This window comes from Eucyclogobius newberryi, unplaced genomic scaffold (genome assembly GCF_026437365.1).
Source record: "Eucyclogobius newberryi isolate DKJ021-1_F unplaced genomic scaffold, fEucNew1.0.hap1 SCAF_1, whole genome shotgun sequence".
NCBI classification, from domain to species: domain Eukaryota; kingdom Metazoa; phylum Chordata; class Actinopteri; order Gobiiformes; family Gobiidae; genus Eucyclogobius; species Eucyclogobius newberryi.
The window spans coordinates 45,921,652-45,939,098 of record NW_027315723.1 but is presented as its reverse complement, the minus strand read 5'-3'; the positions used below and the strand labels follow the sequence as shown (position 1 = coordinate 45,939,098).

Sequence of the window (17,447 nt, the reverse complement as noted above, 5' to 3'; positions counted from 1 at the left end):
CAAAAATGCATTGAGAGATAGAAAATGACCCAAAAAAAATCTGATCGTAGAATCATGAAATTTGGCGCAGTGGTAGATGGTGACAAGAGAAGTAAAAAATATTACTACGGCAACGCTGTCCGCCCAACCAAATGTCGGCCATATTGCTTCAAGCATGACTCGGGAGTTTTTCCAAACGTCGTACTTTTACAAACTCCTCCCAGGGCAATGGCCCTAAAAAGCTGATATTTGGTGAAAATGCTACTGAAGAGTGGGACATCAAAAGTTATTCAAATTACATTGATACCTGTCACGGTCTCTGTGCCGCGAAGCCGCAAACTGTAGCTAGAATTTCAGAAATCTCCCAAATTTAACATTTCTGCCGTTTGCGCCGATAAAGTCCGAATTGCGTCAAATTAGAATCAGTTGTTAAACTCTTTGCCCTAAACCTACTTGAAGTGAAATAAATTAATTTGGAGCCACAGCGCCCCCTACAGATTTTATATGGAGGTTAAATGTTCAGTTTTGCGAAATTATATGAAATTTGACACAAAACTCAATTTTTGCATCCCCATCAAAAAAGTCAATGAGACCCATGTCATAATTGTTATGGCTTTGCCGTAACGATGACCGAAACCTCCCATGTTATTCCAATGGGGAAATCGCCAGAACATGTTTACACTTTAGACTTTCACGAACTCCTCCCAGGGCGTTAGACCTATTAACCTGAAATTTGGTGAGACTCATCTTCAGGGGTGGACCATCAAAAGTTATCCACACATTTTGCCAAGAATTCAAAATAAAATAGCTTTTTGATGGTAAAACAAAGGGGAGAAGATGTGACAGCGTCACAGATTCAGCAGTAGGCGTAATAAAAGGACAATTGGGGCGCATTAGCGCCCCCTCCTCTTGCGGCGTGGCGAGGGCCGATCATTGCCGCTTGCGGCTATATTTATTACTATTATTATTTTGCTCCCAATGATTCCATTACATTTATGTGATATTTGCACATAATCTACAAAGTTCTGATCCAAAAATTTTGAACCTTCATAATTTTTTGTTTCGGATTTACTTGTCCTATGTTAAATAAGCTTTGTTATTGATTTATTATTGATTTGATGCCCTCTACTGGCAGCAGCGAGAATTACACTGGGGAAAAATAAACCAAACAAAACAAAAGCTAAATGTAGGCACACCGTTGTAATGATCCTGGTATGATGGCAGATCATTTGTAGAAAACAGCGCAGGAGACCTACTGATTTATTGCCTGGGATCCAGAATATACACTTCTCCAATACTGTACGAAGAGTAAGTCTGGTCACAATTGTTTCTTATCGCCTCAAACTGTGCAATTCCATTTTTTTTTTTTATTTGAGTGACGCATGTGAAACAAAAGATCATTATCTATCATTTAGGATAAAACATAAACATTTCTCACATCAGATTAAAAGCAGCTGTCAATTGCAAAGTATTTTTTAATGTTTGTGATGTCACGAGAACTCAACCTAATCCAAATCGCTTTTGCTGCTACATCTCCCACTTTCTTGCCCACTGTAGAACCTCAAATCTCTGTCCTGATTCAACCTGACATTCCAGTGCCATTTTAACCCAGCTCTCTCAGTCGGGCGCTGTGTTTCTCTGTCAGAGGAGATGTCCAGCGTTGACCCGCTCCTGACCCAGACATATGTTAGCGTAGCCCATGAGCACATGAGCAGCAGCACGGGGCAAGACTTCCAACAACGACACCCTGAGCGGAACTCGCACCAACCAGCTGCTCCTGACGGCATGCTATGCGAGGAGGGGAAGTGGAGTTTGGAAAAGACTAAGAGTTTACTGATATTCAAGTTTGAAAAGAAGTGTAAACTAGGTGCTAAGATCGTTGACTACCTTGCTAACACAGGAGATAAAGATAAATTATATACAAAAGGAAATAAAGACACCCAGAGAAAACTAAGGCACACAAAGTCCAAAATAAGCGTCCCATTTAATCCAAAATGTGTCATATTAAATGTCCATTTTCAGATTAAGTCTAATTGTGATTCATTTTTATTTTTTTCATTTTCCGTATGTATCCGTATGTGTTTTTCCGTAACATAATGCCTTGTTAATTTCAGTCCAATATTTTCGAACAATTAAAATTATTATTCCTCCAACATTTAGCAGTGAGTAGTGAGCATTTTGACATGGTATTATGAAAAAATGGGGTACATTCTTCCAACAGAATTATTTCCTAACATGTGACCTTGTGGTCCTCCATTTCTATGTATGTACGTATTTCCTATTCCTCATCAGTCAAAATAAAATGACCGTAGTCCAGATTATTAATGTATTTATATAATTTAGATTTTATTCCCTTGGAAATTCTGATTTAAGATAAGATAAGATAAAATAAGATATTCCATTATTGTCCAAAATTTCGTTGTTGCAACGCAGGTAGCTACAGAGGAAAAGGACAGACAACTTATAGGAAGTTTAAAAAACACTCTTAATAGAAGAACTCTTATAAACAAAAACTCCTACAGACAGAACCTCTCATTTCTTAATAAGGAATGGAGGGGAAAAAAAAATAAAGATAAAATAAAAATAAATAAAAACATAAGACCAAATAATACTAATTATAATGGTAAAATAAGCACTCTATTTACATCAGTTATATGCTCATGAATGTGACATTATTGTGTGTGAGTACGACAGTAATTGGACATGAATATGACGGTATTGCACATTAGGTCGGTGTTTCACATGGTTAAGTCAGTATTGCACGTGTTCAGGGCTAGCAGTGTTTGTTATAAAGTCTGACAGCAGCAGAAAGGAAAGACCTGGGATGCTTTTGGATGCCTTATTAAAAATTTCAGTCAGGGGGTTTGTTGCTTTGTTTAATTTGTTGGTTATGACAAATCCTTATTTGTAAAAAAGACAAAGTATTGTTTCAGCATATCAAAGCTTTTCATTTGCTTTTCTTTTACAATCTGGTCAAAATACTGTATAGCTTTTGTTTTTCAGACCTTAAATGTCAGGTCTGTGTTATTAGGTACAAAACCTTGAGAATAAGCCCTCAGTTTAAGATTTTCACACATTTTATCCAGGTACTTCCTCCATATGACTCAAACTATTATAATTTTGCCAGTAAGGCCTGTACAGGACCGCTGGCATATCATTACATATTTTTCCATTGTGCTTCATACTCCGGGTCACTCACAGCAATGCTCTGATTTGAGCTGAAATAAAGTAATTTTTTTAAGGTAAGCCCCAACTACCTTTTTCTTTTGAGAGTGTTTAATCAGTTGCAGGGGTTTTCTTGTCATATACATTTTGATTATTCTATTTAATTTGTCGAATAGCCGGTTGGGGATAGGAATTGGGAAAGTCTGGAATCGATAGAGAAATCTTGGCAAAACACATTATATATAAACATATTTTTATTAAAGATTCCATTATTCAAGGTCTTTCTTTATAGAGGAAAATATCGGGTATACATTTTCTCTAAAAGTCTTGACAAATCCTTATGGAGAACCATTTAAATGGGAAGGACATACTAAACGCCAAGGGGATCACCAGGAAGATAGATTTTTTTAAATATATATATATATATATATATATATATATTTATATATATTTACATATGTATATATATATTATGTTTGTATCCAGACATTAGACTGGAACAATGGATCAATACAACTTTTATGTTCCATTCCATGAATGGTAACACCACAGATTGTTTCTGACTGTCTAATAAATGGGCCCAGTGGTTCCAAGTATAAAGCAAACAAGAGGGGGAACCAAGCACAGTCCTGCATCACCCCTCTTTTCAGTCTGCCCCATGACCATTTATTATAATTCTTGATGTTGGACTGTTGTGAAGGGCCCCAATATGTTGTATTATTTCATCCTCTATTTGAAATTTGCTTCTTTGTTTGGTAAAGAACATTTTAAAAAATATTTCTTAGGTCAGGTAATTAATTTCACCTCATAAATGTTTAATTTCCTGTAGAATTTGAGGATTCTTGATTTTGGGATGTTTAGCTTCCAAAAGCTGTAATTAATTCTGTAAATGATTTAGTTTTCCTACCTTTGTTTCTTTTTGGCTGAGGCACCAGCAATTACTTTCCCCCTCAAAACTGCCTTAGCTGCATCCCAGAGGATGGGTGGAGACATTTCACCATTATTGCTTTTCTCTACTTAAGTCTCAATTGTTCATTGTTTTTTGAGGGTCATTGAGTAGATTAGCTAGTAGATTTTTTTTTCTTAAAGTTCCAAATCTAAAGTTATGTAAATAGGTGCACTCAGAGCTATTGTGCCTACTGCATGTTCTGTACTCTACTTTTGCATTATCAAATTTTGCATATTTAGTTCTGCTTTTATAATATGAACATATTTAACTTCTGTTCAATTTGGTCACATGATTTTTTAATTTGCGATCATTGTTTCAGAGATCCACATTATTTGTATTAATTGCTCCCATTTTGCCCTTGTCCCTTTGTTTCATATATTCTTTGAGTTTTTGATCAAGCCATGAAGCAGAGATCTTTCTTACAGCTTGCTTCCTTCTAGGGGCATGTTTATCCATAAACTGTGTCATCAAAGTATTAAAAACCACCACAGCACTACAAGGATCTTGTTCTTGTGTTACTTCCAACCAGTCTATGTCCTGTACATCTTCAACATTTACATTTTTGTTCCAATTATTGGACTAACTGCAATTAAGTCGTTGTCACTACAACCAACTGGAACAGAAATAGCCACCAAGCTTAACTTTGGCACATTCGTAAAAATTAAATGAATTAGAGACACACGTTTACCCCGGTGTATTTAATGACTAGTTGTAACAAATTACAGGTGCTGTAATTAAATATAAATAAAGATTTCTGTCTTATTTGTTAATATTAGATCCATCTATACCTACTACGTTGCATTTATTGTTGAATCTAAATGTGTTTGTGATAATTCTACTACCTGTAATTTATAATCCTGTATTAGATTCAGAACATAATTAGCTTTATTCTTTAATCTGCACGCATTTAAATGAGCTATTTTAAACCCTCTTTTATCCAACATGCATTTGATCAAAGGTTTTTACCAACATTTTACTTTTAATTGTACATTGGGCTTTCATAACATACAAACACTGAAAACAACATTCAACCCCACACACACTCACAAATATCTTCCCCATGTAATGAAATAATACACAATATTAACTGAGATACGTCTGCTAAAAACTCTGAGTTCTTCCAAAAACAAAAGTTTGATTACCTCATCATGTAACCTTGTCATGTAACCAAAAACAAACAGGCCAAGTGCCTTCTTCTGTGTTTATTCCCAATGGGGATTACCAATGGGCCTATAGGCCTAATTGTCTCATTTATTTTAATATGTGTCCTTCTATCTTGTACTTAGTTCATGTCACGCTTATCCAGAGTTAAGTTTTCTCTGGCTAGATTACAGTTTTGACATACTTGTCAGCCTCACTGTGATCTGTGAATATTTAGTCTCAGCTTTTAATGTTATAATCAGCGTGACTGGATGAATGATCTCATGTCTCACATCAGCGTCATACAATGTGGCCCTGATCTCCCGAAACCTGGCACGTTTTTTCGCCATCTCTGTGGTCAGGTTTGGAAAATCTTCAGCTTCATTCCACAGATTCATAGCATCTTTTCCTTCTTTGCAATTTTTATTTCTCGTTGAAATATGAGAGAATGTTTATTGATAATAGTGATGATGGATCGATGATGGATTGATGATGGATCAATCATGGCTCGATGATGGATCAATCATGGATCGATGATGGATCAATCATAGATCGTTTTAGAGTTGGCTGTGTAGAGAAGTATGGGGGCTCAGTCTCAAGAAATCAGCCCAGCTGATTCAGAACCCCGGCTTCTTTAGATGGTGATGTGTTAAGGTGAAGATGATAGAGACATGGGGTAGGAGAGACATGGGGTAGGAGAGACATGGGGTAGGAGAGACATGGGGTAGGAGAGAGACATGGGGTAGGAGAGACATGGGGTAGGAGAGACATGGGGTAGGAGAGAGACATGGGGTAGGAGAGAGACATGGGGTAGGAGAGAGACATGGGCTAGGAGAGAGACATGGGGTAGGAGAGAGACATGGGCTAGGAGAGAGACATGGGCTAGGAGAGAGACATGGGGTAGGAGCAAGAGATGCTGGGTAATTTGAGGTGTGGTGAGAGAGTGGTGGAGTGGTTGCGGGAAGAGGAGTAGGAGGTTGAGGCGTGGTCCACCTCTTGAATCTCAGACAATGATTAACAATCATTAACTACATTAACTACACTGTCTTTCAAGTTGGAGGTTTCCTTTTTGGCTGCTCTGACTCTGTTTTTCTAGTTTATTAGTCTAGTTAGTTTGCGCATACCAACGAGCGCAGCGTCAATTTTATAGTGAACTGCTTTTGTGATGTTATCAGTTATCTTCCGCAGGGCTGTCAAAATTGTTGGGTCTATTCCATTCCTGGTCTCTTTGGGAGTGGCGCCCAGATCAGAGCTTGACCTGAAGCCCCGTTTGCAGGAAGGACAAGGAAACAGGGGCAGGAGCTGCGGCGGTGCCTGTTAGCTTAGCTATAGCATCGCTAGCCTGGTTCTCGGTGATAGTGTACCTGTTCAGTTATTTGTTTGACATTTTAAAGCTCCTTTTGTATCTGCTCCCATGTCAAATCCCCCCAGGTGATCTACAGTAATAGATTCAGTCGCAGCCTTACAGAGCCTATCCAAGCAATCTTTGCATTTGCTTTTCATCTATTGAGCAAGTATCTTAATATTGAACTATAGCATGAATAAATCATAATTTATATACATTTTATTCAATATAAACCACAATATTGATAATATTAACATGTTCGTTGATTTCTTGTTAAAAACTGCAGAACTGATAAGCCTTTTCATAGCCTTTTTATTCACTGTAAGCAGTATATTGTGGCTATGTGACATTTTCGGACTCTACATGCATAGGACATAGGTGAATATTGAAATTTTCGGAGAACTCAAGCCTCTGTTGCAGGAGAATACAGGATTACTCAAACGTGCTAGAATCAATCAAAGTACATCTTCGATTAAACTTATGATGAGGAAACACTGTTCCAAGGTTAAAAGGCTCATTACAATTTTAAAGTTTCCTTTAACTGACTTGATCAAATCATTTTATTGCATTTAGAAAAATAACAATGGATTACTCAAATTTCCAATAAAAAAAATATGCAGTTTTCACATGATGACTAATAGCAGTAGTAAAACATGACGTTTAATGCCATACTGTAAAACATTCTAGCCAAAGTCATAACATCTCCATTGAGACAACTGGGTGCAGAACCAGAAAAGTTATATAGTGCACCTTTAATACATCCTTACTGTTACTCGTTTCTTGCCTGCCTGTTATTTGACTAAAGAGCAGTGTATCTCTCCTCCTCTCTTTCATCTTCTCCTCTCTTTCGTCTCCTCCAAAAGTGTATCAACCGTTGATAAATTGCCCATTGCGACTGGAACATGATTACATGAAGGCTCGGCTGTAGGCCATTTCGCGGGCACCACCAGTATTATGTCACCTTTAAGGGGGTCTGGAATAAATGTCCCCGTCTCCACCAAGGCCCACTCCTTTAATCACGCTGGCGGGTCAGAATGATTAGCTTCCTCTTAGCTTACTCATGCACTAAAGAATAGACTACACTGATAAAATGCCCACAGAGATCATACACTGTTTTAGCATGGGCTAACAAAAAGAATCTTCACCGCTATGTGGCCTTTTACCTTACAGATTGCAGATGTGCAATGTGCCTTCTACACACATTTATTAGCGACTGGGTACTGTCCATGTTGCTGTGTCTGTCAACTAAAAACCTCAATTGGAACACTTGAAAAACATAAGGGGCTCTTTATAATTTTTCAAATTGAGGGAGGGTACGCCAGCTGCTTGACTCTATGGTGATGGCATTTGTTTTCCTTGGAATGCTCCACAATATGACATTAAAAATATCTTTAATAATTTTTTTATATTCAAATATGTTTATTTTATTTTTTTTAAATCTATGAACACATAAAATCAAGCAGTGTAAGAGAAACACAAATTAAAAACAGCAGACATCCAAGAAATGAAAAATAAAATCATGGCCTCGAAAACTCCCCCCATTTAGTCCCAAGTTTGTCTTATACAAATGTATACATTTTCAAGTTAAGTCCATTTTACGAATGTCCAATATAATGTTTGTCCAGTCCTTGATTTTACCAATTTAGCATTTTATCATCTGCCAGTAAGGCCTGTATAGGAACCCCAGGCACAACATTAATCTCAATATTTTTCCGTTGATTTTCATATTCTGGATCACACCAGTACAGCAAGACTCTGATCTGATCCGAAATAGAGTCATTTTTCAAACAAGGTAAACCCCAACCTCCTTTTGTATTTTGATGATTGTAAAGTTTTGAATCGGATGAAACCGTTTTTTTTTTTCCCTTGCCATATAAATCTTGAGATTGCTTTATTCCACTCATCAAACTGCCGGTTATCGAAATGGGAAGAGTCTAGACATTTTTTTAATAGTTTCAATCCTTTGATTTAAACTTAAGTAGGGCATAAGGTTAAATTTTTCAAGATCTTGTTTCATAGTAGTAAAAAGAGGGGTATCATTTTTCTCCAGAAATGTTCATAAGAGATTCCGTTCGCTATTTAAATGGGTAGGTAATTCTAAAGGTCAGAAGGGGATGCCAGAAGGAGATGATTTCAGTTTTTTGTATATTCATTTTGTATCCAGACATTGGACCAATTTTTCAAAAAAAAAAGCATCATATTGGGTATGGGAATTTCTAGTTTGGTACAATAGAACATCATCTGCATAGCAGGCAATTGTATGTTTCATCCTAGCAATTGTAACACCAATGGTTCCAAATACAAATACAAAGCCAATAGGAAGGGAAATCAAGCCTAACCCCCTTTTCCAGAGCCAGTGGCTCTGTCAGATGACCATTAAAATGTAATTATTGATGTTGGACCATCGTAAAGATTTTAAATTTGTTAGTGCTTTAAATAAATATGGCCAGCTAACAGAATCAAAAGCCTTCTCAGCGTCCAAACTTATTATTAGGGCTTTGTTTTGTTGTTTTTGTATTTGACTCATTATGTGTTCTTCTATTCTTTGGGACATAATTGAGGTATGGATACGATAGTCCACATTCAGAATAGAAATGGGCACAATCAAGTCGATCCTTCCTTTTTTAGGTATCAATGATATGATGGCTTCTTTCCAACTAGGAGTTTTCTGAGTTTTCTTTTGTGCCCTGTTAAAAGTTGCCAAAAGGAAAGGGTGTGTCTTTTAAAGCTTTATACCACTCTTATGTGAACCCATCATTCCCCGGATATTTATTTCTCTTTTGAATTCACCATGTATTTCCAAAGTAATTCTAATCGATCGTTAAAAAACCTCATTATCAGAGCTCGTGGTTTATCAGCTGCTGGGCTTGGCTTGCCCGGGAGATGTACTCTTTCTATTGTGATGGGGGGATCTCAACTCCAGAGTCTGGGATGATCTCAGGTATAATCTTCTCCTGAAAACTTTCAGTGTCTTCTCCATCATCGCCTTCTGGGAGCACCACCAAGTCTGATGTTGGGGCTACAAGTTAGTTTGTGAGGCTGTTTTCCAATGGGGCCGTGGGCCATCAGCTTTGATTGTTTAGGTCCCGAAGTGTTACTAGCCTTCCTTATTTATTCATCTCTTGCTCTTACTCTAAAAATATCTAAAAATGTAAAAGCATTCATTATTTTCTTGTATAAAGTCATACAAAAATCCATCTCTATCGCAAACCCTGTATACAAATAACCTACTCGAGGTACATTTCCATTGGCTAACCCCAGCCTAATCGCCGGTACTAAGTCACTTCTGCTTTTGGATTCAAATTTCATTAAGTAGAACAAGTGCATTTGTGGAAAATTTGCCCCTGAATCAAGGGGAAGTGGTTTTGTTGTGATTGTATCTAAATCCACAGCCTCAACGCTACTGATGAGTTTGTCGAGCAGGATTAGTGTGGCGTCATCACATTCTCATGTCTCTGAAAGCTTTCTATATGACTGAATTGGGGATTAGGGATTAATATGTGTGCCTGGGCATCTGTTAAGACCAGCTGCCCTCGAACAGGAACATATTTCAGAGATTAAGCTAAAGCATGGATTCATGACCGAGGGAGGTCAGGATAGCGGCAATCACAGGATTTTTTTTGTACAGGACAGCGTAGCATGAGGAGGAAGGACATTCAGCAAATTTTCTAAACTAGATCAACTAATCAGTACTCTCACAATAATTTTTTAAAAGGATGGTAAACGTGTCGGTGTAATCCCTCATTCGTCCAGGAGTGTTCCATTGTATAAAAATATTCAGTTGTAGTCATCTGGACTTTGTTTTAGAAAAAACTAAACGTTTCGACACTCATCCAAGAGTCATTCACAATCTGCAAATTTAGATCGGGAACTCAGATATTTATCCTAGTCTGTGGTAAGCCCTGCCCACCGGGCGGGCCCTCCTGATGAAAAAGGTTGTTGGTTTCAACCGAAACTACACCTCTTTGTTTGCTATCAAACTAGCCTCTTTGTTTACTATCAGTCCTTTAATGGGCTATTAGTCTCCCTATTGTCCCTGGCTCACTCTCTCTCCTCCCTGTGTAACTGGGCGTTGTGGTGGCAAAAATCTCTCGATAAGACAAAGAAGCAAGTTGTCTCGTTTCAAAAGTAAACTGTTTAATCTTGTGGTTGAATCAGAAAGAAACTCGTAGAAGGCCAATTCCACGCGTCTGTCTCTTGCCTGCTCCCCAGAATGTGTGTCTCCCAAGTCCTCCCGTCCCACGTCTGTCCCCTTCCCTAAATCACAGATGGTCACATGACCAATTCCACATTTACAAGAGGGCAGAGATGCAAATGGCACAGGCAAAAGGGGAACCAGAGATACAGGGTTTACATTTACATTTTAACCTTAACACCTTAGAGACAACAGGCTCGTCCTGGACACCCGTGGTTCCTTTTATTCGAATGGGAAGGCAGGAAGTTTACCGGCTCTGAAGAACAAAAGCAGCTGTTTGCTCTGGTGTGAGGGTGTCCAGACATGTAGATGTCAGGCTGTGACTTTGGGCCTCACAAAAATAAATTGAATTGAATTAGAATTGAATCGAAATTGAAACCAGGCAAAGGGCAAGATTCTTCTTCTTATTTTTCCACAACAGCGTCTACCTCTCCAGAGATTCAAGATTACATTATAAACAACAGGAAGGTTGAATCTTAAACCCCCATTCCTATTCAATCATGGTCTTTCTTTTCTGACAAAAATTGCCTCTTTAACTCCTCTTTCAAACCATCTTTTTTCCCTGCTTAGAATCTTCACCTCACTGTCTTCAATAGAGCAATTAGAGGCTTTAAGATGAAAATGCAAGGCGCTCTGTGGTCCTGAACTTGCATTTCTTCTGTGCTGATAAAGCCTCATGTGCAAAGGCTTTTTAGTCTCTCCTCTGTATCGCTCTTCACAATTTTCTTCACTGCATTGGCTAGAATAAACTACATTGCTCGGCATCTTGTCCTTAGGGTGAACCAGTTTTTGTCTAAAAGTGTCACCTTGTTTAAAATAAACAGGGACTTCATGCAATTTTTCAAACAGTCCCGAGACATAAGGGATAGAAACACCCTTCCTTCTCTGTTCTGTTTCCCTTTTGTTCCTTTTGTCCTGCTTTTTGGTTCCCTTCACTCTGTTGAGAGCCCAAGCTGGGTCTCCACAGGCTGAGAGCATTACGGACGTTTTTCCTCTTTCCTCTTGCCCTCTGAGCTGGTGGGCACCTCTTTGGCTCTGTGTTGTAAAGTGTTGATCACTCCCAGCTTATGCTGTAGTGGGTGGTTAGAGCCAAAGAGCAGATACTGATGTGTGTAGATTTCCTATATACTTCTATTTGGAGCTTTCCGTCCTCTCCTCTGATAGTGGTACAATCAAGAAAGGCCAAGCGGTTCTCCTTAGCGTCTTCTCTTGTAAACCTGACATGCGGGTCCACAGCAGTGATGTGCTCTGAGAAGGCTTCCAGCTCTTGTTTCTTGATTGCAACAAATGTATCATCAACGTAGCGAAACCAAAGCTTTGGAGCAATGCCTGAAAAGGAGGCCAGTGCCTTCTTCTCAAAGTGCTCCATGTACAGGTTGGCCACTATGGGAGAGACGGGAGAGCCCATGACACAGGCATGAATTTGTCGGTTAAATTGTCCCCGGAATTGAAAGTAAGTGGGCTTAAGACAGATGTCAAACAGTTCAGGTGTCAGTCTGGTCCTTTCCTGTAAGGTGGTGTCTTCCTGCAGTCTGGTCCTCACCACCGCTACTGCCTCAGAGGTCGGGATGCAGGTGAAAAGGGACACGACATCATATGAAACCATGAGGTCATCAGGGTCCAATTGGAGATGCTTCACTTTGTCCACAAAATGATGTGTTTTCTACATGATGCTCTGAGTTCCCCACCAATGGTGCCAAGATAGTTGTATGTGATGGACTCTGTGCTGCACACAATGGGTCTGAGTGGAACATCTCTTTTGTGGATTTTAGGGAGGCCATAAATGCATGGAATCGCTTCCCCAGGATACAGTCTGTAATACAGAATAGATAGACTGCCTGTCTCTCACTTCCTCTTTCTCAAGCTTTTGTAAACAGTCTATCACTTTCTTCTTGTAGCCACTAGTTTTCCAAAGGTACATGCACCCAAAACATACTATTCCATGATGTATAAGCCTATCCACCATCAAGAAATTTGAATATTGGCTACCCAAAACTGAATGGAATCATGGCTCGTGCGCTGGGTTTTAGGGATGGTTATTTTCCCCGCATGTCAAAACAGATGGCCATTTTGATTTATCATGATAGGGATGGTGGGGCCACCATGTACGTAGCGAGACCCCTGCTCATGGTACTTTTCTTTCTTTTTTTGGTACAGAAGTATGTTCAAGACGTTCTAAAATTGTAAATTACGGTATTCAATAAATCCCTGTGTTAATCCATTAACTCAAATCTGTTTGTCTCCCAGCCATTTGTTCAATGTCTCTACCATCTCTCCCCAATCCACACTAGAATAGTCATGTCCAAAAAAGCCTTTGGGCCAGAAAAAAAAAGAAAAGAAAAAGTACACAACGTCTGAAGAACAGAGCCTTGTAATCATTTCACTATAAGAATGATGTAAAATCACTCTTATGTATAACATATGTACGATTTGGATTTTCTTGTCTCTCTTATCATTCAACCTCATCTTTGCATCTGCAGCTAATGTCCCTGTATTATCCTAATATAGACTGGTCTTTATATGAAATATCATTGTCTTTGGACGTGGCATTAAATTACGCTGGGCATTTGTCAATAGCGTTTTTCTTCATGCCTAGATGCGCTCGAGCATTTCAACCTTGAGATATTGATTTTCTGTCAGAGTGTAGGCCATATATACACAAGCCTATGAGCTCATTGGAGATTTTGAATACATTATTATTATTTATTTTTGCAGAGATCCTGAATGGCGGCGTCTACGTGGACCAGAATAAGTTCCTGTGCCATGCTGATACCATCCACTGGAGGGACATCATCAAAAACCCACAGGCCGAGCTGCTGGTTGTGCCGTCCAACAACAGCAACCTGGGATGTGAGTACAGACAGGCCGGGACGGTTTACAAGATATTAAGTAGCACCTAAACAGTTTTGTTTTAGCTTGGTCTAAATACAAGGATGGATTGTACATTTGATAGATGGCTATATAATGGTATAAAATGGTTAGTACCAAAATAATTAATATTTGGATGTATTTATTTAAAGGTCCCACTTCTTACATTGCTATTTGTGCTTCATATATGTACCCAGAGTGTTTTTTTGATTGATTCCCGCAGTGTTTAGCTATATTACAGACTATCTACAAATTATATCATAAGAGTTAAACAACACTTCAGGATCAATGATTACAGTCCTGGTTCCTCTTGAGCCAACATTTGAGATTTGTCCTAAATGTGCTTAATGTCAGGCTGTCTCTGAGAGCAGCTGGAATCCTGTTCCAAATCTCTAACAGCACTTGTTGACTGAAGGCTGTGCATCTCAAAGGAACTGCACAGTCACCTCGAGTAGAAGCTCTGGTTACTCTGTCACCTGATCGAGATATGAATTTAATAATCTTGCAGGGATGGCGTGGAAAGACAATGTAAACTTTTGTAAATTGAACAAGCTAATTTAAATAGAATGTTCAAAATTGTCAACATTTATATTTCTGAAGTATTAGGCAATGGTGATATGAATATTGACAAATGTATAAGGCAATATTCAATGTTCAAAAATATCACACTGTGAAAAAACATTTGTGACTGACCGGCCTTAGCTTTGCGAATTACTTGAACTACTGTACCTTGTTTCATGCTGAAGTGAAAAGCTGCGCATCAGAGTTAAGTTCAGGTTTAAGTGACTTTTTAAGCTAACTCGCTAAGTCTTCATTCGATTTCTGCATTCTTCTTTAAGGGAAGGTAGATCACTTAGACTTGATTTATTTTACTTTATCCTCTTTGTGTGTGAAGCTATTGTCATATAGACTTTGGAGAGAAAACCTTTTGTCATCACAAGACAATTTCATTCCAATCCATTTCCTTCAAGGCTTTTGTTTTTGGATTTGACCTTTTGGCCCTACATCATAAAAACATAATGGACTCTGATCAGATGTACAGAACCTTTGATGCTTTGGCTATGTACAAAAGATTGCGTTATGATCAGAGACACCAGTTAGGACATTATAGATTTTTTTTATAATCTTTCAGTTTTATTTGTAAATAGTAGATATATTATTATGATTTATTATTGATTGATTGATTGATTGATTGATTCGTTTTTCGTGTTGGCTTTTCTGTTAATTCTTCCTGTTACCCAGGCCTAGTTGTGCATTTGACTGAAAGGATTTTTTTATTGTATATCTTTTATATATTTAACTGTTTTGTGATTTAATGCATTTTTTACCTGTTGTGTGAAGCACTTTGAATTGCCTTGTGTACAAATTGTGTTCTACTAATTAACGTGCCTTGCCTTGATTTTCTCATAACGGTATTTCTCTTCAGTAAATTTGGCTTTAATATAATATATGTGCTGTCGTGACACATATTCATGTGCAATTACTGTCGTGATCACATGCAATGGTATTTGTTTTCTTTATTTATTTATTTGTCTATGGGAGTTTTTATTTATAGGAGATCTTCTACTGAAAGTGTTTTTCAGACTTCCTATAAGTGATCTGTTCTGTATCTACCTTTGTATCTACCTGCGTTGCACCAATGAAATTTCCCCATGTGGGACAATAAAGGAATATCTTATCTTATCTTATCTTATCTTATATAGTTCCACCTAACCGTGCCAAACATAGATTCTCACAAACTCTTGAGAATCCTTTTCAGGCTCTGGCTGTTGCAATTGGGCCTGATCCACCAATGGTTTCTTCATTTACACTTCAGTTCTAGTTGTTGGTAATATATTTATTAGACATTCCACATTTGTCCCTTTCACCAGTCTAAGCCTGTGGCCCTTAATCCCTTGTGCTTGCCTTGTGGTCATTTGGTTCACCATCACATAGTGTTAGATCAGGGCGTCTGTTTGCTATGGAACGCTAGCACTCTGCCTGTCCACCAGCGCTGCCTGTGGAGCCTCTGCTCTCCTGCCTCAAATCCAATCTGACAGCCAGTTTTGGGCACTTGACAATACTCCCAATCCCTTCACTCTTTTTCACTCCTTCCCTTGAGTTCTCTACTGTTTGAAACATAAAGCTTTCACTTTCTACATCTACTTGGGTACAAGTTGTATGAATCTTGATTTGTGTCATTTTTTCCAAACTTCAACTCTCCACAGAGTGCAATCATCTCTTAAATTTAAAACAATTTTAGTAGATTATTTTCTGAAATGTACTGATAGTTTTTGAGTAAATTTTAAAAATAAACAATAAAGAGTTAATTTGCAAAAACAGATAAATATCATGTCCTTGCATTACTCTTACTACAGCGATGATTTCAAAGGCTAAATGTATTTTACTGTAATGAAAATATAATTCAATCCCACTTTATAAAATATTATATATTCATGTAAATACATCTACAATAAAAATAATATTAGAAGATGTCATGCGCATAATTTCTGAAAAAAAAACTCGTCCTGACTTGAAGACATTCAGTCATATCAACATCAACTTGGCCTAAATAGATCAACGTTCCCTCCCCTTTTGCTGTGTAAATGACCACAGCAACTATTGTATCTCTGAACAGTTTTGATTGAGAAATTAAACTACTACTTTTAGAATTTACAGACCCTTTCTGGTATGATTATTACTTAAAACATTATTTTTTCTATTACCACTTGACATTATTGTCATTAAATATATTTCTAAGATAGTAATGAAAATTGAAAAAAAAAATGACATTTTTTTTAAATGGGGGTATCATATAAGAAAGATAGAATATATATATTTTTGGTTGTTGTCGTTTTGTTATAAATAATCAAGTTAAAAATAAATACCTTGAAGTTAATCGTAATTCTAAAGTAATTAATAAAATATTTTAAAAAAAGAGACTCAAATCTTCTTGCGCCAATTCTTTGCTCATTTGAAGCACAATCTCTGCGGGTGTTTGTGTTTGTAAAAGACCCCACTATAATTGAGAACAATAGGGACAGCTGCAGCGAGACTCAGGCAGGACATGTTTCTGATGAGGCGGGAACTAATGTCGACTTTTTGTTTGAGGCGGAGATGGGGCTGGATGACGCACAGAGTGGAACACACGCAGTGGCACAAAGTAAAGTCGTATTTGGATGTAATTCATGTTATTTGTGAACAAACTCTCCGCTCTTTACACTGTAACAGTACAGTCCAACATGGAATGATCAGAAAAGCATCAGAAGTTAAGTAGTATTAATATTTGCATTAATAAATGTCATTATTTTAGTCCTGATCTGGCCCTGTTCCTTGTTTTGTCCTGATGGTTTAAATGAGAGTTGTGCCAAATTCAAGAACTTGCGGCAATGGACGCCATGTCATTCATTTACATGTTTATTTACATATAAATGAATATGTATGTGCTAAGAAATGCCCCCGAACCTTCAAAATCTGGACTCAACCGGACATGTGACACTGAGATGGAGCGAGGAGGACGAAGTCGCACTTCTACGGACTATCACTGTTTTACAACTTCAGCAGCGATTCAAAATGTCCAAACAGACATCAGCACACTCAGTGGAAGCATATTTTAGTCTGATAGGCTGACAGTGCTGATAAGTCTATGTTTGCTTATGCTCTGTATCAGGCTTGATCATACTTTTAGTCTCCACTATTAAAATAATCAGTAAATATATAAAACTAACAATCAGCATACGTTGCAATATAGGAGTGACAATCTTCTAAAACAGTAGAATGTATGTGCGTAAGAGTGTTTCTGACTATTCGTAGGATTTGTTCTTCCA

General features: G+C 37.9%; 1 protein-coding gene across 1 annotated transcript in view; it reads left to right on the top strand.

Annotated features, from left to right (window-relative positions):
- LOC140361448 (receptor tyrosine-protein kinase erbB-4-like) overlaps positions 1 to 17,447 on the top strand; it is a 553,408-nt gene that overhangs the window by 349,210 nt on the left and 186,751 nt on the right. Inside the window, exon 4 of the mRNA XM_072447161.1 lies at positions 13,489 to 13,623. Within this exon, the coding sequence (XP_072303262.1) occupies positions 13,489 to 13,623 (135 nt within the window). The remainder of the gene's footprint in view (positions 1 to 13,488; positions 13,624 to 17,447) is intronic.